At 43.4% G+C, this 17,609-nt stretch overlaps 1 protein-coding gene across 1 annotated transcript; it reads left to right on the forward strand.

Moving 5' to 3' along the window:
- Positions 1-6,296: 6,296 nt before the first annotated feature.
- LOC147429829 (glycine-rich RNA-binding protein 5, mitochondrial-like) lies at positions 6,297-6,821 on the forward strand. Its single transcript, XM_086495680.1, has one exon. The coding sequence runs from the start codon at positions 6,312-6,314 to the stop codon at positions 6,717-6,719; it is 408 nt and encodes a 135-aa protein (XP_086351806.1). The 5' UTR covers positions 6,297-6,311; the 3' UTR covers positions 6,720-6,821.
- The last annotated feature ends 10,788 nt before the right edge of the window (positions 6,822-17,609 follow it).

Here is a 17,609-nt window from a genome sequence, read left to right on the forward strand (position 1 = left end):
TTAGGACACATATGACTAAGTATATATTTTTTGAATTAAACATCCTCTCTATTTTGCGCGTGTGCAGGACGTTGATTGAGATGATCGTGGCCCTCCGAACAGTCTTGAACGTGATCGGTGGCTCAAGGACAAACTCCCTTGTTCTTGCTCCAAGTACAAAAGGAAAATTCCTTGCTTGAGGCACATTGTATTGGATACGTGGAGAACGAAGGGCTTTGGCATCCTCAAAAAAGTTCTCGGAGAGATGAGAGCGCCACTCACCTCTCCCTTGAGGAGGTGCCCATTGGTCTATAATCGGTGGTGGTGCACCGGAGTGCAAGGCCCAACGATAGAGACAAGAGCTATTGTACGAATTGGGTACATCGCATGGTGATCGTCCCACTAGCTCTACTTTGACAGATCCTCCTCTGGCTTCTTAGTTGCACTTTGAGGTAGAGGGTGAGCACATGTTCGACATGTATGATGAGTTACTGGCTCATGAACATGACGTGTGCGAGGAGGATTTCTAGTCATGCACTCAACGAAAACAACAACGGAGGATAGATTGCTGGAGAGCGCTCGAACACCTCTTTACAATGGTGCACAGTACGCGGTGCTCCGACAACCATTGGAAGTCCTCAACTTGCAAGAAAAATTTGATTGGAGAAATGTAAGTGTCGATGCACTCCTTGGATAAGTTTGTTATATGGATTTTCATACATCTCTCTTGCTTCATGGTGCCTCCTTGCAATTGTATTAATAAATCTCTTTGTTGTAGTTTGATGGGAAAAATGTTTCCAAAAGATCACCACATGCCTTCGGATCATCGACGAGCTATATCGTATGTCACTGCACTTGGCATGGAGTATGAGCGCATCCACGCTTGTGTCAACGGCTGCATACTATACCGTAATGAGAATGCACATGCTACCTCATGTCCCATGTGTGGGGAAGCACGATACAAGGTTGGAGTGAGTGGGGTGCACCTACCCTGCAAGGTATCGAGACATTTTCCATTAATTCCTCACATTCAACACATGTTTAAAATCGAGTCTATTGTGGAGCTTCTCAGGTGGCACGCCGACCACCGCTCAAATGATGGAATGATGCGTGTCCATGCCGATTCACCTACATGGAGGCACATCAAAACTCAATGGCCATAGTTTGGGTTGGAGCCTCGACACTTGAGGCTTGGGTTAGCAAGTGCTCGTGTCAACCCCTTTGGCACTAAGTCTACTTGATGGAGCACTTAGCTTGTGGTGATTGTCAACTACAATATTCCACATTGGGAGACAACCAAGAAGGGAAATATACTTCTTTCCTTGCTTGTTCTAGGGAAGTACAAAGTGTCAAATATTGACGTCTACCTTGAGCCCCTAATTGAGGACTTGGAGGAGTTATGGAGAGGCATTCCTGTTTGTAGGAAATAGAAATGTACACCTAGCTAATTTGGCATTGACAATACTTAAAAAGAGAGAGAAATAGAACAATTGATAACAGTTGAGGACCGGATTTTCCGGTTCCCGCTCCATAAAGGCTTTGTATTATAGCTTCTCCCATCAAAGGAGACTTTTGTACAATACAATCTTTGTGTTCCTTGATAAAACTAGTTAATGTGATGAAGATGGAAGCTTCATACACCAAATTATGCTTGAAAAACACACCTAGTGTCCCTAGCCTCAGTTCCAAGACCTCACACGCCTTCAAAAATGGTGAGAGCTAGCAAGGAATGAGGATAGATTGAGAGGAAGAAGAGGTATCTTACAAGAAATAAGTATTCTCCTCACATAATCACTCTAATAGCATAGCTTAGCTTAGTAATTAGCATGGTAGAGGAGATGAGCATGCCATTGAAGCTTGGCTCTTGGTTGGATTTGTATTCCATAGCCAAGAGTTGTTGGTGTAGACCTCTACTTCTCAATGCTTGGAGAAGGAGATGTATTTCTTCTTGCACACATGAATTGTGTGTGTGTGTGTAGCATTGTGTTAGTGTAAAATGCAGCCCCTTCTCTCATCTTGGTCGACCCCTCTTTCTAAATGCTCATGCTGTCCTCCCATTGGCTCCTGTAAAACTTAGCCAATCAAAAATTAGAAGCATAGTTTATAGCCTTTTGACAAGTGTCCCCCTTTCCCCTTTTGTGAGAGCTTTAGGTATTTAATTAATTCATCTAAACTCTCATTGGACCTTTTTATCTTCTGGCCAATAAGAATCAGGCAAGCCATTGGGATGTTGGATGCTCATTGGACCCCTTGGTAGACTATCCAATAATCTCCTAGGGAGCTTAATTTCTATTGGTTCTTTTATCAGCCATTTTTAAATCGATTAGACTAAATTTACTCTAGCCTAGTTCTCATTGGTCCACCTCTATGGCCATCCAATAAGATTTGAGGGGAGGTCGGGGGCAACTGGCCTAGGAGCTTGACATGTGTCCAGTATTCCCTTTGTGTAAAGGGGAATCCTTGGAGTGTGTGTGTGTGTTTCTCTCTCATCCCGTACAATATGGGCTCGCCCCCTCCTTCCTAGGAATGTGGGAAGACCTTTTAGTCTTCCCATGACCATCCAATTTACCTTTGCTTTGGCCATTGGATAAAAGATTTAAAATTTTTTGGAGCCTTAGCCTATGCAAGTCTTAATGGAGCTGAACCTTAGGCTTCTAACCCCCATTGAAGCACATTGCTCTTTTGCAGACTGTCCCCCTTTGGATCCCTATTTTCCCTCCTTTGGATCCTTGACAGAGACTAGTCTCGCAGCCTTACCAATATTCTAGCTTTTACTCCCCTGGTACTTTCCCATAGTAAATGATCATTTTAACATGAGAAAATGATTTGGGAGTATTAGATATATTTTTTATGACATGGGGAGTGGATTCATGAGAGAATGATCAAAGAAAAAGCGCATGGAGAAGACGTCATCGAACAAAGAATGGGAGTATGGACATGGCTGCATACCAAAGATAGAGTACTCATATACCTAAACCATATTGTAGTTTTTCCTTGATTTTATTTTTGTAATTGATAAATAATATTTTCCTATTCTATAGTGCCTTTCCTTTAACTCTATGTGGTCAAAGAGTTGTCACTTTTGTACGCGCCACATTGACCAACATAGAATCACCATGGACTGTGACATCATGGGAAACTTTGTTACAGATGGTGATGAAGCCAGGTACTGTGGAACTATTGAAAGGATACTAAAGGTTAATTTTAGACCCTTTCATACCTTCATCTTCGAGTGCAAGTGGTTTGCAAATGTGTCTAGACGACATGAGAATGGTCTCTACATGGTGGACTCTAGTGTGCATCACACAGGGAGGTATGAAAAATTATTATGACTGCCTTTTTTATTCTTATTTGCTTGTAGCATTAATTATACCAATGTTACTCACTTTGAGCTTCTCTTCTATAGGTCATCTATATCAGTAATCCACCAACCAAAACTTTGGTTCATAATTCTCATAACACCTTGAGGGAGAACCATTTTTTCCACTAATTAAGTGGAGATCATCTTCGACCCTCTTCCACCTTCTACTTTGGATGAGGGGGAGACAGAGGAGAGGGAGGTCGATGAATCAAGTTCGGTGGCTACAAGTCTTATTGAGGATGATTGTTATGATGAGATAGAGGATGAAAAATTTAAAGATGATGAAGCCAACACATCCACAAATGACAATTTTGTTTCTCTCTTTATTGATTTAGGACCCATGGGCTTAGAATTGGATGATGCTTCTTCTAGAGATCTTTTGTAAGATGATTCATAAACATTGATATATATGTATTGGTCATGCCCATAATTGTTTTCTTTAAATGTGGGTAGGTATGGAGAGGGACATGGGTATGCTTGAATCTATGTCCAATATGGAGTATTGTCATGTAGTTCATGTATTTTTGGGCTTTGTAGTAGCAAAAGGAGGAACAACATACTTCTTTTAGCAATATGTCACTACTAATGGGTGCTGACAACAATGAATCACTGATGAACGAGGAACTTGTGAAGCGATCTAGTTGGCTTCCATTTGTGGTTGGTGGTGGTGGTGGTGGGGAGGGCTAAGGATTTGCCTGAGTTTGGTCTTTCTTATGTGGCATGGTTCCTATCGAAACAACAGATAAGTTTCCCTCCATCTTGTGTGGGCTCAAAGCAGTTGTTGCTTTTTTAAAGGAAAATAAGGCATGTTGCCCTCTACTTTTTTCTGTGATGTACGCCCTCATCGATGGCGTTTCCAACATTTTTGGCCTGCCATGGGGAGGCCTTTGTGAAATGTTAATTTTTTTGCAAGTGACGTGACAAACTGCATGACCGCTTTTAGAAATAAGCACAAGTAAGGTAAAGGAGCCAGTAAGGAGCTCCGATGTTGAGCTAGTCTTTTCAGCAATAAAAGAGATGTTGCTCCTCCCATATGAAGATAATGGTGTTAGTGTAGTGGCCAAAAAACCGCTAATGCATCACATCTTCATTGGACTAGACTAGGGCTTCATCCCTATTATCGTGGATTGCTCTAAACGTTCCCTATGCTAGCTTCCTCAAAGCTCACATTTATTGTTACATACAAATGCAAAGATGCAATTTTTTCTTCACGTCTGAGTACCGTTCTCCTCGATGAGAGTCGCTCTCTTTTCCAAATTCCCACCTGCAAATTTAATTTTTAGAGCCAAATTTGAAATTTCAATGTTAGAGAGATAACTTTCAAAGTCAGTTGGCGAGATAGAGGTATTTTTAAATTATTGACTTTAGTCTTACCCCCGTCACACTGGGGCAGGCATACCACGACTGTGTTGAGATGGTGTGTGGTAATTTGACGAGGTAGTAGTGAAAGTTTGTTGCTTGGAGGGGCGACCCAGCAAGCCCAACGATCTTTTCATGACCTGGCCAACCTTCAAAAAGTAAAATGCGGGAAGCATTTTGATAGGCTTCAAATGGTGGTAGCTCTTGGCTACGGGACACTGTAATAGGGGACGAGCACCCTAGTGTGATAGTGTGATACGGGCATTAGTGTTCATTTGAGTGTGAAGTGAACCCAGCTAGGGTTTTACTTGTGCATGAGATTGTATGGCGGGGCTATAGAGCGCATGACACGATGTAGTTGGTTTTGGTTATATTTTGGCATGCTAGGCCGCATGGCAAAGCAAGGCATGCCGGTTGCTGCCGGTCGAATGTAGCCGTTAAGTGATCGTTGACCAAAAAGTCAACACACGGAGCTCACACGCAGTCTCGAACCCCCGACCTCGCATCCTAGAAGCACTGCCCTAACCACTGCACTACGTGCGTGCATCTGCACAGGCCGTGGCGCATGTTGTACATATGTTTAAAATGTATGCTGCCCCCCCAAAAAGTGACATGACCGGCTGGGCCAATCACGCCCACCTACACGCAGCCTAGCAGGCAGATATTTAACCAGAGCCCTATGTAGTTTGGGTCCGATTTTTAACGCGCTTACCCTTGACAGTACCCTCAATGCATGGTGAAGGCAGACAAAAAATATATATCTCTCTCTCTCTCTCTCTCTCTCTCTCTCTCTCTCTCTCTCTCTCTCTCCATTAAAAAAACGTGGCTCAAGTTTGTGTCCGTGTCCGTGTGTGATGTAGGTCTAAGAGCTCAAGTTCCAAAGTTGCATGAAAATTCAATAGTAGCTGCCCCCAAAAAAATGGCGCGTGAGTTGAACGTGCTCTTTTTTGAATTGTGAAGAGAGAGAGAGAGAGAGAGAGAGAGAGAGAGAGAGAGAGAGAGAGAGAGAGAGAGAGAGAGAGAGAGAGAGAGAGAGAGAGAGAGAGAGAGAGAGAGAGAGAGAGAGAGAGAGCAGAGACATAGGCAGAGGCAGGACACACAACAGTCGAGCTCACTGCTGGATTTCAGGTACATGCAACTTCCAGCTGATTTGTTGTTCTGCGATATTAAGGAATCGAATAGGCTCTCACTCTCTCTCTCTATCTGTGTGTGTGTGTGTGTGTGTGTGTGTGGGTTTAAGCTACTTGGCTGCATGATTTTGAGCTTTGTACCACGTCGTCAAACACAGAGAGCTGGGGTTTTGAAAGGCTCATTTTCAGATTGCAGGCTCACACGTACACGCCCGACTAGAGAGAGAGAGAGAGAGAGAGAGAGAGAGAGAGAGAGAGAGAGAGAGAGAGAGAGAGAGAGAGAGAGAGAGAGAGAGAGAGAGAGAGAGAGAGAGAGAGAGAGAGAGAGAGAGAGAGAGAGAGGGTTGTAGAAGGCCATCAGAAGGTAGATGCCTAGCAGAAGCCGTAGAGAAGGCATAGATGCACAGGCAAGTAAGCGCCTTCTGTTGGGGGGATTGGCTCAGAGTCTATGGGGAAGGCTCTGTCAAGCTCCCTCCTCACTGATGTCCGTGCGCACATACACGGTCGAGGGCAGCAAGCTATTCGTTGGAGGCATTTCCTTCCGCACCACAGAAGATGGCTTACGAGAGGCCTTTGGTGCACATGGCGAGGTGGTAGATGCAAAGATTATCATGGACAAAGAGACAGGGCGCTCTCGTGCCTTTGGTTTTGTCACTTATTACAAGGAGGAAGACGCAGATACAACTTTGTTGAAACTTAATGGTCACAATCTTGATGGCCGAGCTATCCCCGTAGATCGAGCGTCTACTCGCCCTGCGCGTCCTTGGTCAGACTTTTGCAGTGGTAGTGGATTTGGGTCTAGCTTCGCCTTGGATTCCTTTGAGTCTGCTCCCGCCGATGATGACTGGGGCTCGATACCATCACTGGATGCAAGCACGTTGAATCAGTAAGGATACTTGAATGCCTGGATGGATTATCCTTGTTGCAGCGCATTCGCAGGTATGATATATCCAGGGCTTAGAATTGCGCTTTTTTGCACACTATTAAAGAGATGTTACCTGCTTTGTACCGCTGAACAGCTCTGCATGCATAGATGGATTTTTCTGAACCCTTTTCTTCTCTGTGGAGGCTGTGGTAGTATGAATGGGGCAGCTCTTTCTTGCAACCTATCGGGTTTGCCTTATGTAGGTTTTATAGTATCCAAACCTCTTGCAACTGGCTCATGTATGCCTTTGTCGATGGTGTCATGAGCATGCAAAGCTTTAAAAAGTGAAATGTTTCTGTTTTCAAGAGAGAGAGAGAGAGAGAGAGAGAGAGAGAGAGAGAGAGAGAGAGAGAGAGAGAGAGAGAGAGAGAGAGAGAGAGAGAGAGAGAGAGAGAGAGAGAGAGAGAGAGAGATAAATGAAATGAAATTAAATGTTGTATTAAATGCCTTCAAAAATCCAAAATGACTTATGAGACCAAACTGATACGATATGGGTGGATCCAATCCAAAAAAAAGTAAAGTGAAAGACTATATAAAATCATCATCATCATCCATGTCCGAGAATGCCCAGCATTGGGCATTGTCCAGGAAAGTATTGCATCCGTACTGAAGAGCTTCGTCAATGTCCGCCTTTGTAAATAGTCCACCTCCGTTTAGTGTAAATACTCCGTTTAGTTGTTGCCTTGTGATCTTGAAAGTGGGAGAGGCCTCCTCTGATGTCTCATTATGTTGCGTTGATTGTTTGCTATGTGTTGTGCTCACTTTAAAGATTCTTTCAAAACTAGTAGGACTCCTTTCCTTGACATTGCCTGCATCATAGGCTTCAATGCTGCTTGGCTCTTACCTTCCACGGAAGCAGCACGACCTATATAAGTTGAAGGTTGTTGCGGTTGTTGTTGTGTTTGCAGATGTTATTTAAGATGACGTTTATGCAATTTGAGAAGAATGTTTTGTATACGAGGTAATAAAATCATGTTTGTTTGGTTATGTAGGTACTTGTTCTCGAACATCAAAACGTTGATAGATTCTCGAAAAATGTTAGCAACATAAAAGGTGAGGGCTTTCCTCACTCAAGATTTGGCTTCATTTTAAAAGTTTTCCATAGCTTTTAAGCTTTCAACATGTAGTCTTTGTGGTAGTTAATTTGCTCTTGGATTGTACATGCGACAAAATGAGAGGATGTTACCCGTGTTTGTTCTAGTAGCTAATTTGCACCCTTAGTAACAAAGATTTATTTCTTGCTTTCTTGTTTATAATTTGTCTTGAAGCATGAAGTGGGCCTGAAGTTTGAATGTCTAGAAAAAAATTATCACCCAAAAATAGTAGACTGTCCACCATCCATTAAACTGTAAATAATACAAGAGAAAAAAAAGTGTTAAAATCACGAGGCCTGCAATGTGGGGGGGGGGGGGGAGAGAGAGAGAGAGAGAGAGAGAGAGAGAGAGAGAGAGAGAGAGAGAGAGAGAGAGACTCAATATTGATGATCAAACTATGAGATCGAGCCTGGGGTAAGTTCACAGACTGGGGCAAGTTCACAGACGTAGCTTGAGAGAAGCACGAAGGAGAGAAAACCTCTTTGCAATGAATATCTTCTATGTGCTCAGCCAATAAAAAATAATGCATTTTTAACAAGTGATAAATCACGAGCCCTACCACCAGGAAGACAAGCCTATAGTAAAACTTAGGACAAATTGTCAAAATACTCCTCTAATTTGTGGAAATTCCTGAAGTACCCCTTCAAATTCTCGCCTAGGTATAGCAAGCCCATTACTCCGTAATACTACCCTAATTTATAAAAAGAGTAAACTTAGAAGTGGGGTGGGGCCGGTCGCCAAACATGGCCTAAAAAAAATAGCCTTTAGCTATTAACAGGGAAAAAAAAGGGTCTGTCTGCAGTCGACGAACAGGGGGGGGGGGGAGAGGAGAGAGAGAGAGAGAGAGAGAGAGAGAGAGAGAGAGAGAGAGAGAGAGAGAGAGAGAGAGAGAGAGAGAGAGAGACTCAATATTGATGATCAAACTATGAGATCGAGCCTGGGGTAAGTTCACAGACTGGGGCAAGTTCACAGACGTAGCTTGAGAGAAGCACGAAGGAGAGAAAACCTCTTTGCAATGAATATCTTCTATGTGCTCAGCCAATAAAAAATAATGCATTTTTAACAAGTGATAAATCACGAGCCCTACCACCAGGAAGACAAGCCTATAGTAAAACTTAGGACAAATTGTCAAAATACTCCTCTAATTTGTGGAAATTCCTGAAGTACCCCTTCAAATTCTCGCCTAGGTATAGCAAGCCCATTACTCCGTAATACTACCCTAATTTATAAAAAGAGTAAACTTAGAAGTGGGGTGGGACCAGTCGCCAAACAGGGCCTAAAAAAAATAGCCTTTAGCTATTAACAGGGAAAAAAAAGGGTCTGTCTGCAGTCGACGAGCAGCGAGAGCATAGAAGGAGGCGCCATGTGGAGGTTATGCATGAGGAAGGCGCCACTTGGTCCATGCATGAGTGCTTGATCTGGGCTTGGTCTTTGGACATGAATTCATACCAGGAAAATGTACCAATGTATCTAAGCAGTGCGTGTGCACATGCGCTCGTCTCCGCACCCATACAACAATGGGGAATTGTGGGAGGTTCTGGGTCACTCGCGTGATAGCAGAGAGCCCACAACATTCAGTCCAACTCCCTAGAAATGCAGGGTACTACTACAACGGCTACTATAGTTGCACCTAGTATCGATAGCTGGAAAAACATGATGTGATGTTTATGCCAAACCTGTCACCCTCAACAAAGCACAAAAGGCCCTTAATTAACTTTTGACTATACATGTAATCTATTTGAGCAAAAGAAAAATATTGCTCAAGAGTGTTCAACTTTACATGTGGTTTCTTTTGAATGTGAACAAAAGAAAAATTGTTGTTAAAATTGTTGTTTTTTGAAGCACACCAATTGCAAGCTATGAACATGCTTTATGTTTAAATTTGTTAGTGAAAACATTGGGATGGTACTCAAGACCTATTGGAGAAACATGTGCTTTGTGGTAAATTGGTTGATGTGTATGGTCAGTTGTGGCTCACTTTTATATGGAAAATTGATGTGGTTTACTGAAGTGTGTTGATTGCAAGATATGCCCACAACATGGTTGTGATAATGTGGTTTCTTAGAGTGTGTTTATGGCATATGTGGGGAGGTGCAAACACCTCACATGCTAATTGTGCACCTAGATCGATTTTAAATTTGAGACAATTTTTGGCTAGAAAATTATGCACAGCATTCAATCACATATAGATAGGAAAAGTTTGAAGGTGATGTGTTTTAGTGGGTTGATGCAATTCATGAATTGATCTTGAAAAAAATCAAGATTGCACACTCGTGGGGTGAAAGGCAAAATAAATTTATAAGTTGTGGGTAGATTGTTACATTGTTAGGTGTTCATGTTCATGCTTCAAACCTTACTGTTTGCATACGAGAATCTGTGGAAAAACAAACTCGGTTTGATTACTTGTAATGATTGGTCATTGGTGTGCAATAGAACTTGGATGAATTTTGGGGAAGTTTTTTATCAGGTCACACATCAAATTTTGCATCAAGCCGTTCATAAATAAGGGTTGATTTGGAGCAGTTCAAGGGATGATTTACACTAGCTTTGGATGGGTCGGAATTGGACAAGTATCAAGAGTGCACACTGACTAGGCACATAGTTTGAAATTCAAATTAAGACACATTGAGGATACAACCGAGTCGGTTTCTTAGTATGTTGTCAGTCACTATGCTACACACTCTTTGACTAGTTTTACTTAGCTAGATCATGTGAGACCTAAATTTTATATGTAATAAAGGGGTATGATAGTTTTCTTTATTGGTTGTCGTATAAGCGTATAAAGGGGGGGCATATTTTCTAATATGTGTCGTATATAGGGGTTTTATCGAAGTTGTCCGCTCGCAGGTGGCGTCCCATTTTGTATATAGAGTGAATCCCTCGGGCTCTGAATCTACAGAGCCTCTGGTCTGTGCCAATTGCACTTAATCAGCTTCATTAAAATCATCATCAGACATATCATTTGATGTGTATATAACATGATCCTCTCGAGGTGAATCTGAATGGGAATCTTCAAGAACAATCTCGCCTTCTCGCTTCTTGAATAGCTTGATCCGTTTTCCTGCAATAGGCACCTTGAGCATAGTGCCATCTAGCTCACATAATGGATATGTCACATTATCAAAAACATGTTGCACCACATATGGTCCAAACCATCGTTTAACCATTTTCCGTATAGCAGTATATTGGTTCTCTAAGCTACTATCATAGACAAGTACCAAGTCACCATCTTTGATAGCATGTGGTCGTAGTCTATGCTTTCCATAAAATGCTGCCTGATTCTTCAATCTTGCTTATTTAAGCTTCTCTTTAGCCTGTTCAATATCCTCTTGACGCCTCTCAAGCTGGCGAATACGTAGAGCAAGCAAGTCTTCAATAGGCATCCCTTCTTCCCATGGCATTATGGTCCAAGTCATAACTGCTTCCTTTATAGGCATAATGGGTTTTTGCCCATGCATCAATTCAAACGGCATAAATCCTGTAATTGAACTGTGTAGTGAGATCAGCCCATAAAGCAAATGGCAAGAGTTTAGGCCAATCACCAATATGTCCTTCACACGTCTTCGCTAAAGCTTTAACAATAGGCAGATGTCCTCTTTCACTTTTCCCGTTACCTTCTAGATTATATTCTGTAGTGAGAGCGAGTTTAATGCCCATACGAGCAAAAAATTCTCGAGCTTCATCTGCATCTAGCTCTCCTCTACCTACAGTAATTCTGTCAACACATCCATACCTGGAGATAACATCTTCAAGAAAGAACTTGCATACTGAACTGGTAGGTTTGGTACATAAAGCTCTGCCTTCAATCTGATTAGTAAGATCTTCTCTCGCAAGAACAATTTACCTCATCTACCACACTCCTACTGGCATTGTAATAAGGTCCACCACCCACTTGTAGTGCATAGACAGTGGATAGGTGGGATGCAATCCATCTCTATGTCGCACATTAGAATATTTTTGACATATTAAGCATGTTTCCACAAATTGAACCACATCTTTGTACATACTGATGGGGGCTTTTCACAAGCCAAGCTCCCATACCCCTCTTCTCTCGTCCCCACCCCATGAAAACCACCTCTTAGGGAGGGAGTGATAAAAGGCATTGGAAAAAGTAAGAAAAAAATAAAGGATGATTATGTAAATATATAAGAAAGGTAAAATAGGCCACCTCATGCCTATGGGGTAGCCCATCCCCACCTTGCCTCCTTTTTCTTCACTGTTGCCCCGTCGGGTGTCCCTTTTCCTCTCCTCCACTCAAAAGGTCAACCCCATCTCTCTTCCCCTTGTCCTTTCTCCTTTCTCTCTCCCCTTAAGCTACCCCACCTCTCACCAATAATGCATTATAACTCACCAATAATGCACCCTAACTCACATGCAACTTACCCTATCTTCCAAAATAGTATACCCCACCCCCTCTTTCTCTCTCCTATCATATCCCATGACCCAAATACCCCCCCCCTCTCTCTAAAGGGCGCCATGTCTCTTGTCTTGTAGCTAAATAACCTCCCCCACACTCACACACACTCAGTTTCACTGAAAAAGGTGCCCACAGACCCATCCCCACCCGGTGGTTACCTGATTTTTCTTGTGTTCACACACATCTGCACAAAGATTCACCTCTGAGCACACTCCCCTCTCTCCCCTCTTGTAATTACTTTATTCTCCATGTCACCTCTCACTTTTTTTTCATCAACCCATGTCTCTCTCTCTTAGTCTCTCTCTCATGAGACTGCTGTTCTGGCACATATACACACAGCCAGACAACTGGGGCCCACAGTCACATGGCCTATGTAGATAATGATTTCTTCATTTCTAAATTCTAGAATTCCTCCCCCCTCCTCCCCTATATAAAAAGGGGTCACCATCACACTAAATACACACACACCATCACCAAAGAGTACACTATGCACTGTGTGTGCCTAGTGCACACACACACACCCACACCATCACCATCACCGCAATCACCATGCTCGTCTTGAGCATGACCTCTACACCCTTGGGCTATGGAAGATGAAGGGAAACTAAATGAAGGATGATGGACGTAACCCTCGTGCGAGTCTTCGCCATCAACTCCCACCTATCCGCCATGTGCTCTACCACGCTCTCCCTTCTCATTCCCCTACCCTATGCTCCCCATTTCATCACCTTATTCTCTAAATAAAGCTTGAGGTTTTGTGAGTATGTTTTCTTGCAATGTTTTGCCCATGTGAGGTGTGCGGAATCGCCACCTAGTCTTGTGTTTGAAGTGAACTTGTGTATGTGTGAAGGGTGTGCGGATTCGCCATCCTTTTGTGGTGCCTAAGTACTAAGCTGCTATACCCCCTCCCTCACTCTCTCTCTCTCTCTCTCTCTCTCTCTCTCTCTCTCTCTCTCTCTCTCACTTGATCTCATTCCCTTTCCTCTTCATCATTACTCCCAAGCATCCATCTCTCTTGGATGAAAACTTTGTTATGGTGGTGTGTTGTTTGCGTCCTAGCCGCTGAAGCTAGGTGGTGCCCCCTGTTTGCTTTACCATGACAGGCTCGAGGCGCTCCATTCGGTCCCCGGTGTTTTAGAGGCCGTCGGGGGTTCGGGGTTTGCTTTGCTCCCGTCATTTGGTGCCCCGACTGAGGATCTTTTCATGAAACCCTTCAGTTTACAAGGCTGAAACCCCTAAACTATTGTGAATGGATGAATGGCTAGCAGGATTTGCTAATTGGACGACAGAAGAAGAAGAGCTCCAAGCACAACTAGACGAACTCCGCATCTCCATCGAAGCTCAAGTGCCAGGCGTAACGGTAATCGATTTGCAGTGGGAGAGTCAACCAACACGCCAAACCCAGTGGATATACATAGGCCAAGTGCCAAGAGGAAGAAGGAGAAGGTCGAAACCATGTCCGCAACCTACAACCAACCCACAACAACAAAATGGAATGAGCTCTACACAATAGAGAATCAACACTATTCTACTTTGAGAATCCGGTAACTCAAGTCACCGAGGTAATTATCCCAATCAGTTTTGAAGTCGCACCTGATGCTGCAGCACAGATAATGGAATCATTGGCTAACACTCTCACTAGAGAAACTAGGGATCTACTGAGTTTGTTTCAGCAAAGAACACCACCCTATCCCACAAGCTTGGACAGTGACTAAGCACCTCTAAGCTTCACATGAATCAGTACAACCTACCTCAAGACAGATCACACATACCAACACGTGTACGCTCAATCAAGGTAATACTGGATTTGAAGGCTCACTACCAGCACGTCATTGACACCATGCTGGGTGGGGAGCGATTTTTTGAGGTTCTGGCATCAGATCAACCATTTGTTTTACCTTTGGTACAAGGCAATGTACCGTTTGAAGTTTTAATCTATGTCCTAGTATAAGAGGGTATACACGCCTCCTTGTAAAGAAGAAAAAAACTTTTGCAAGTTAAGTAGTGTGTCTTTCTAGCTCTCTCTCAGTAATCATGGCAAGTGTAGAATTTCCAACATTTAAAGGAAAGAAGGGGGAGGATTTGGTAACAGACTTCCTAGATGACTTTGAAGTAGCATGTGTAGTGAGCAACAAAGATACGGATGAATCCTGGGTTAGAATCTTTAAGCATCTCATGAAGCTAGAAGCTAGATCATGGTACAATGCACTTCCACAAGCAACCAAGGATGACTGGGAACCCTTAAAAACCGCTTTTAAGAGGCGCTTTGGGGGAGGTACCACTTCAGAAAAGTTGTGGGACAAGTTGAGAGACTTGAAGCAGGAGGGTCTTTTAGAATATGCCACCTATGAGTCCAAATTTGTGGATTTGTGGGAACGGTGGGTTGAGTCACTGGCAAGGGGAGAAGCTGCACCCGATTTCCTAAAAAAAGATCAGTTCACGCATGGATTATGGCCGCTTCTTAAGGAGAAGGTGAAAGGTAGATTCCCGGCTACGTACGAGTTAGCCGTTGAGATTGCTCGCCTTAAGGACAAGAAGCTGCGAATGAAAGCCAAAGAAACCGAGTCAACAGAAACAGCAACATCATGTCGAGCAACAACTACGACAACCACCATTCCACCACCACCACCACCACCGGCTCTTGGGGTAAGAGATGACCAACAAGATATGTTGGCCCATATTACTGACGAACTGTAGAATTTGTTTGTCCACTTAATACAGCAAGGGAGGAGTCAAGAAAGAGATCAAGACCCTGGAAGAGCACGACGATAAAACAGGGAGTATCATTGCTACAACTACGGAGAAGACGGTCACGGTATGTACTACTGTCCCAAACCACGACAAACCTATAATAGAGGAGGTAGGAGGAACCAATTGTCACCCCCTAGAGAAAGAACACCCCCACCCCAAGCACCACCCCCACCAACACAAATTCTAGATCCACCCCAGACACCACTACAAGCATCCATCCCACCTCTTCCACCAGCCCACCACCTGATCGCCCTGTAAACATCATAAGGCTAGAAGAGAAAGGAAAAGCCGTAGTAGTGGATCCACCTAGAGCAAACAAGAGGGACAAGGGTAAGGAGAAGGTAACCTTTTTAGAACCACTTGAAGCCATGAATGTGAAAAGAGCTAGGAGGGAGAAAGCTACACAATCAGATGATGAGAGAAGCATGAGAGGAGAAACTAGCAAGAGGCCATCCAGGCCACGACGGAAATTGGGCATCACCGACTTCCAGCTAGGGGAAAGTTCTAAGCCCTATGATCTAACATTGGATGTGGCAGAGCAAGGACCGAAGATTACATGGCCACAACTGCTACATCTTGTACCTAAAGTAAGGCGACAATGGTCTAAAATGGTAAGTACAAGACACTCCAAAACAAAGGTAGCCGGAGCAATTTCTGGATGCAACATGGATGACATCCTTCCAATTGTCGACGTAAACATAAAAGGAAAGAGGGTTGGAAACACCTACATTGATGGAGGTGCACAAATCTGTGTAATGAGCGAACCTATGATGCTTTGATTAGGGCTCGAGGTTAACAGGCCTTCTCCATGCAAGGCGAAGATGGCAAACAACGCAAAAGTAAAGTGTGTGGGTGTGGTAAGTGCGGTAAAAATAAAAGTTTTCAACACTGAGGTAGAGGTAGATGTTTTTGTAATGCCTACTAAGGGGGAGGGCTATCCACTAATTTTGGGAAGGCCATGGTTAATGGCCATGAAGGCAAAACAGGACTGGGGTACTGGCCTTCTACGCATGACCAGTAAGAAAGGGGAGACAATCTACTACGACATGAGGATTGGCAAGCAGAAGCAAATGAATCTGGAAACATCGGCAGATGAAACCACTAGCGAATCTTCCAGTTCTGAGGAGGAGACCACATCCACCGACGAAAGTGACAGTTCCATTGATGTGATGGGTATCATTATGCAGGATCCACAAAGGGTAAGCACAAGTGGTGATCCATCACCAAAAGGGAAACCCAATGAAGAGGAGAGAAAATCACTTGGCCTAGGAGGAAGTAGGTTGAAGGGTATGTTGTCTACGGAATTAACACTTGAGGAGAAAGATAGTTTTTTGCAAATGTTGATGGGATTTCCTAACCTGTTCATTGACAACTATGAAAGAATCACAGGCATTACAGTAGTGGAACATCATATTAAGCTGAAGGAAGGGGTAAAACCAGTTGTGCGAAAGCTACGACGACTGGGGGTCATACAAGAAAAGGCACTCTTGGCCGAGGTAAGGAAACTACTGGAGGCGGGATTCATCTATCCTGTAGAAAACTCATAATGGGTGTCACCCGTAGTGGTGACGCCTAAAAAGAATGGTAAGTGGAGGGTCTGTGTTGACTACAAACCACTAAATGCAGCTACAAAGAGAGACCACTTTCCTCTCCCTTTCTTGGATGAAATTCTGAATGAAGTAGCAGGTTTTGAATGCTATACCGTCTGTGATGGTTATTCTAGATACTTTCAAATACGCATAGCCTTGGAAGATCAGCTAAAAACCACTTTTATCACGCCATGGGGTTGTTTTGCATACAGGGTTATGCCATTTGGTCTCACAAATGCACCTGCCACATTCCAAAGATATGTCACATATGTTTTTCAACCGTTCTTTGGAACATCCATAAGAGTGTTCATTGATGATTTTTGTATATATAGCTGCCGTATTTCACATTTAGAAAAGGTAACTGAAGGTTTGGCCAGGTTGCAGAGCCTAGGTGGGCAATTAAATGTGGATAAATGTCACATTGGGGAGAGTAAAGTCATTCTACTAGGCCATAAAATTTCAGCAAGAGGTATCAACGCCGACCCAAGTAAGGTGTCCGCACTCATAGCCCTACCTTCACCAACGACCGCACGTCAACTGGTCTCTTTTCTACAGAAGGTGAGGTACTTAAGTAGATTCATACATCTACTATCACAACTTGTTCTACCACTGCAACAACTCACTCAAAGATCAACTTTCACTTGGGACGAGGAAAGCGAACATCACTACAACAAGGTAAAGGAGGTCTTAGCCACTCTGCCAACTATCTCACCACCTAAGTGGGATGAAAAATTCTATGTCACCTCAAGTGTTGGTGATGACTCATTGGGGGCTGTGCTACTCCAAAAGGATACGACGACATCTTTCATGAGGCCAATCTACTTCTCTAGTCGAATGATGACAGCAGGAGAGAAAGGTTTCACCCATGTGGAACACTTAGTCCTAGCTCTTAGATTTGCAACTACAAAGTTTAGGTCATATTTGCTGCCTAAGCAATTTGTGATTCTAACCACGGATGAAATATTTCCCTATGTTGTACAGCACATGGATGTGTCTGCTAGAAT

This window comes from Adiantum capillus-veneris, chromosome 22 (assembly GCF_014529385.1).
Source record: "Adiantum capillus-veneris isolate H3 chromosome 22, ASM1452938v2, whole genome shotgun sequence".
Lineage (NCBI taxonomy): Eukaryota > Viridiplantae > Streptophyta > Polypodiopsida > Polypodiales > Pteridaceae > Adiantum > Adiantum capillus-veneris.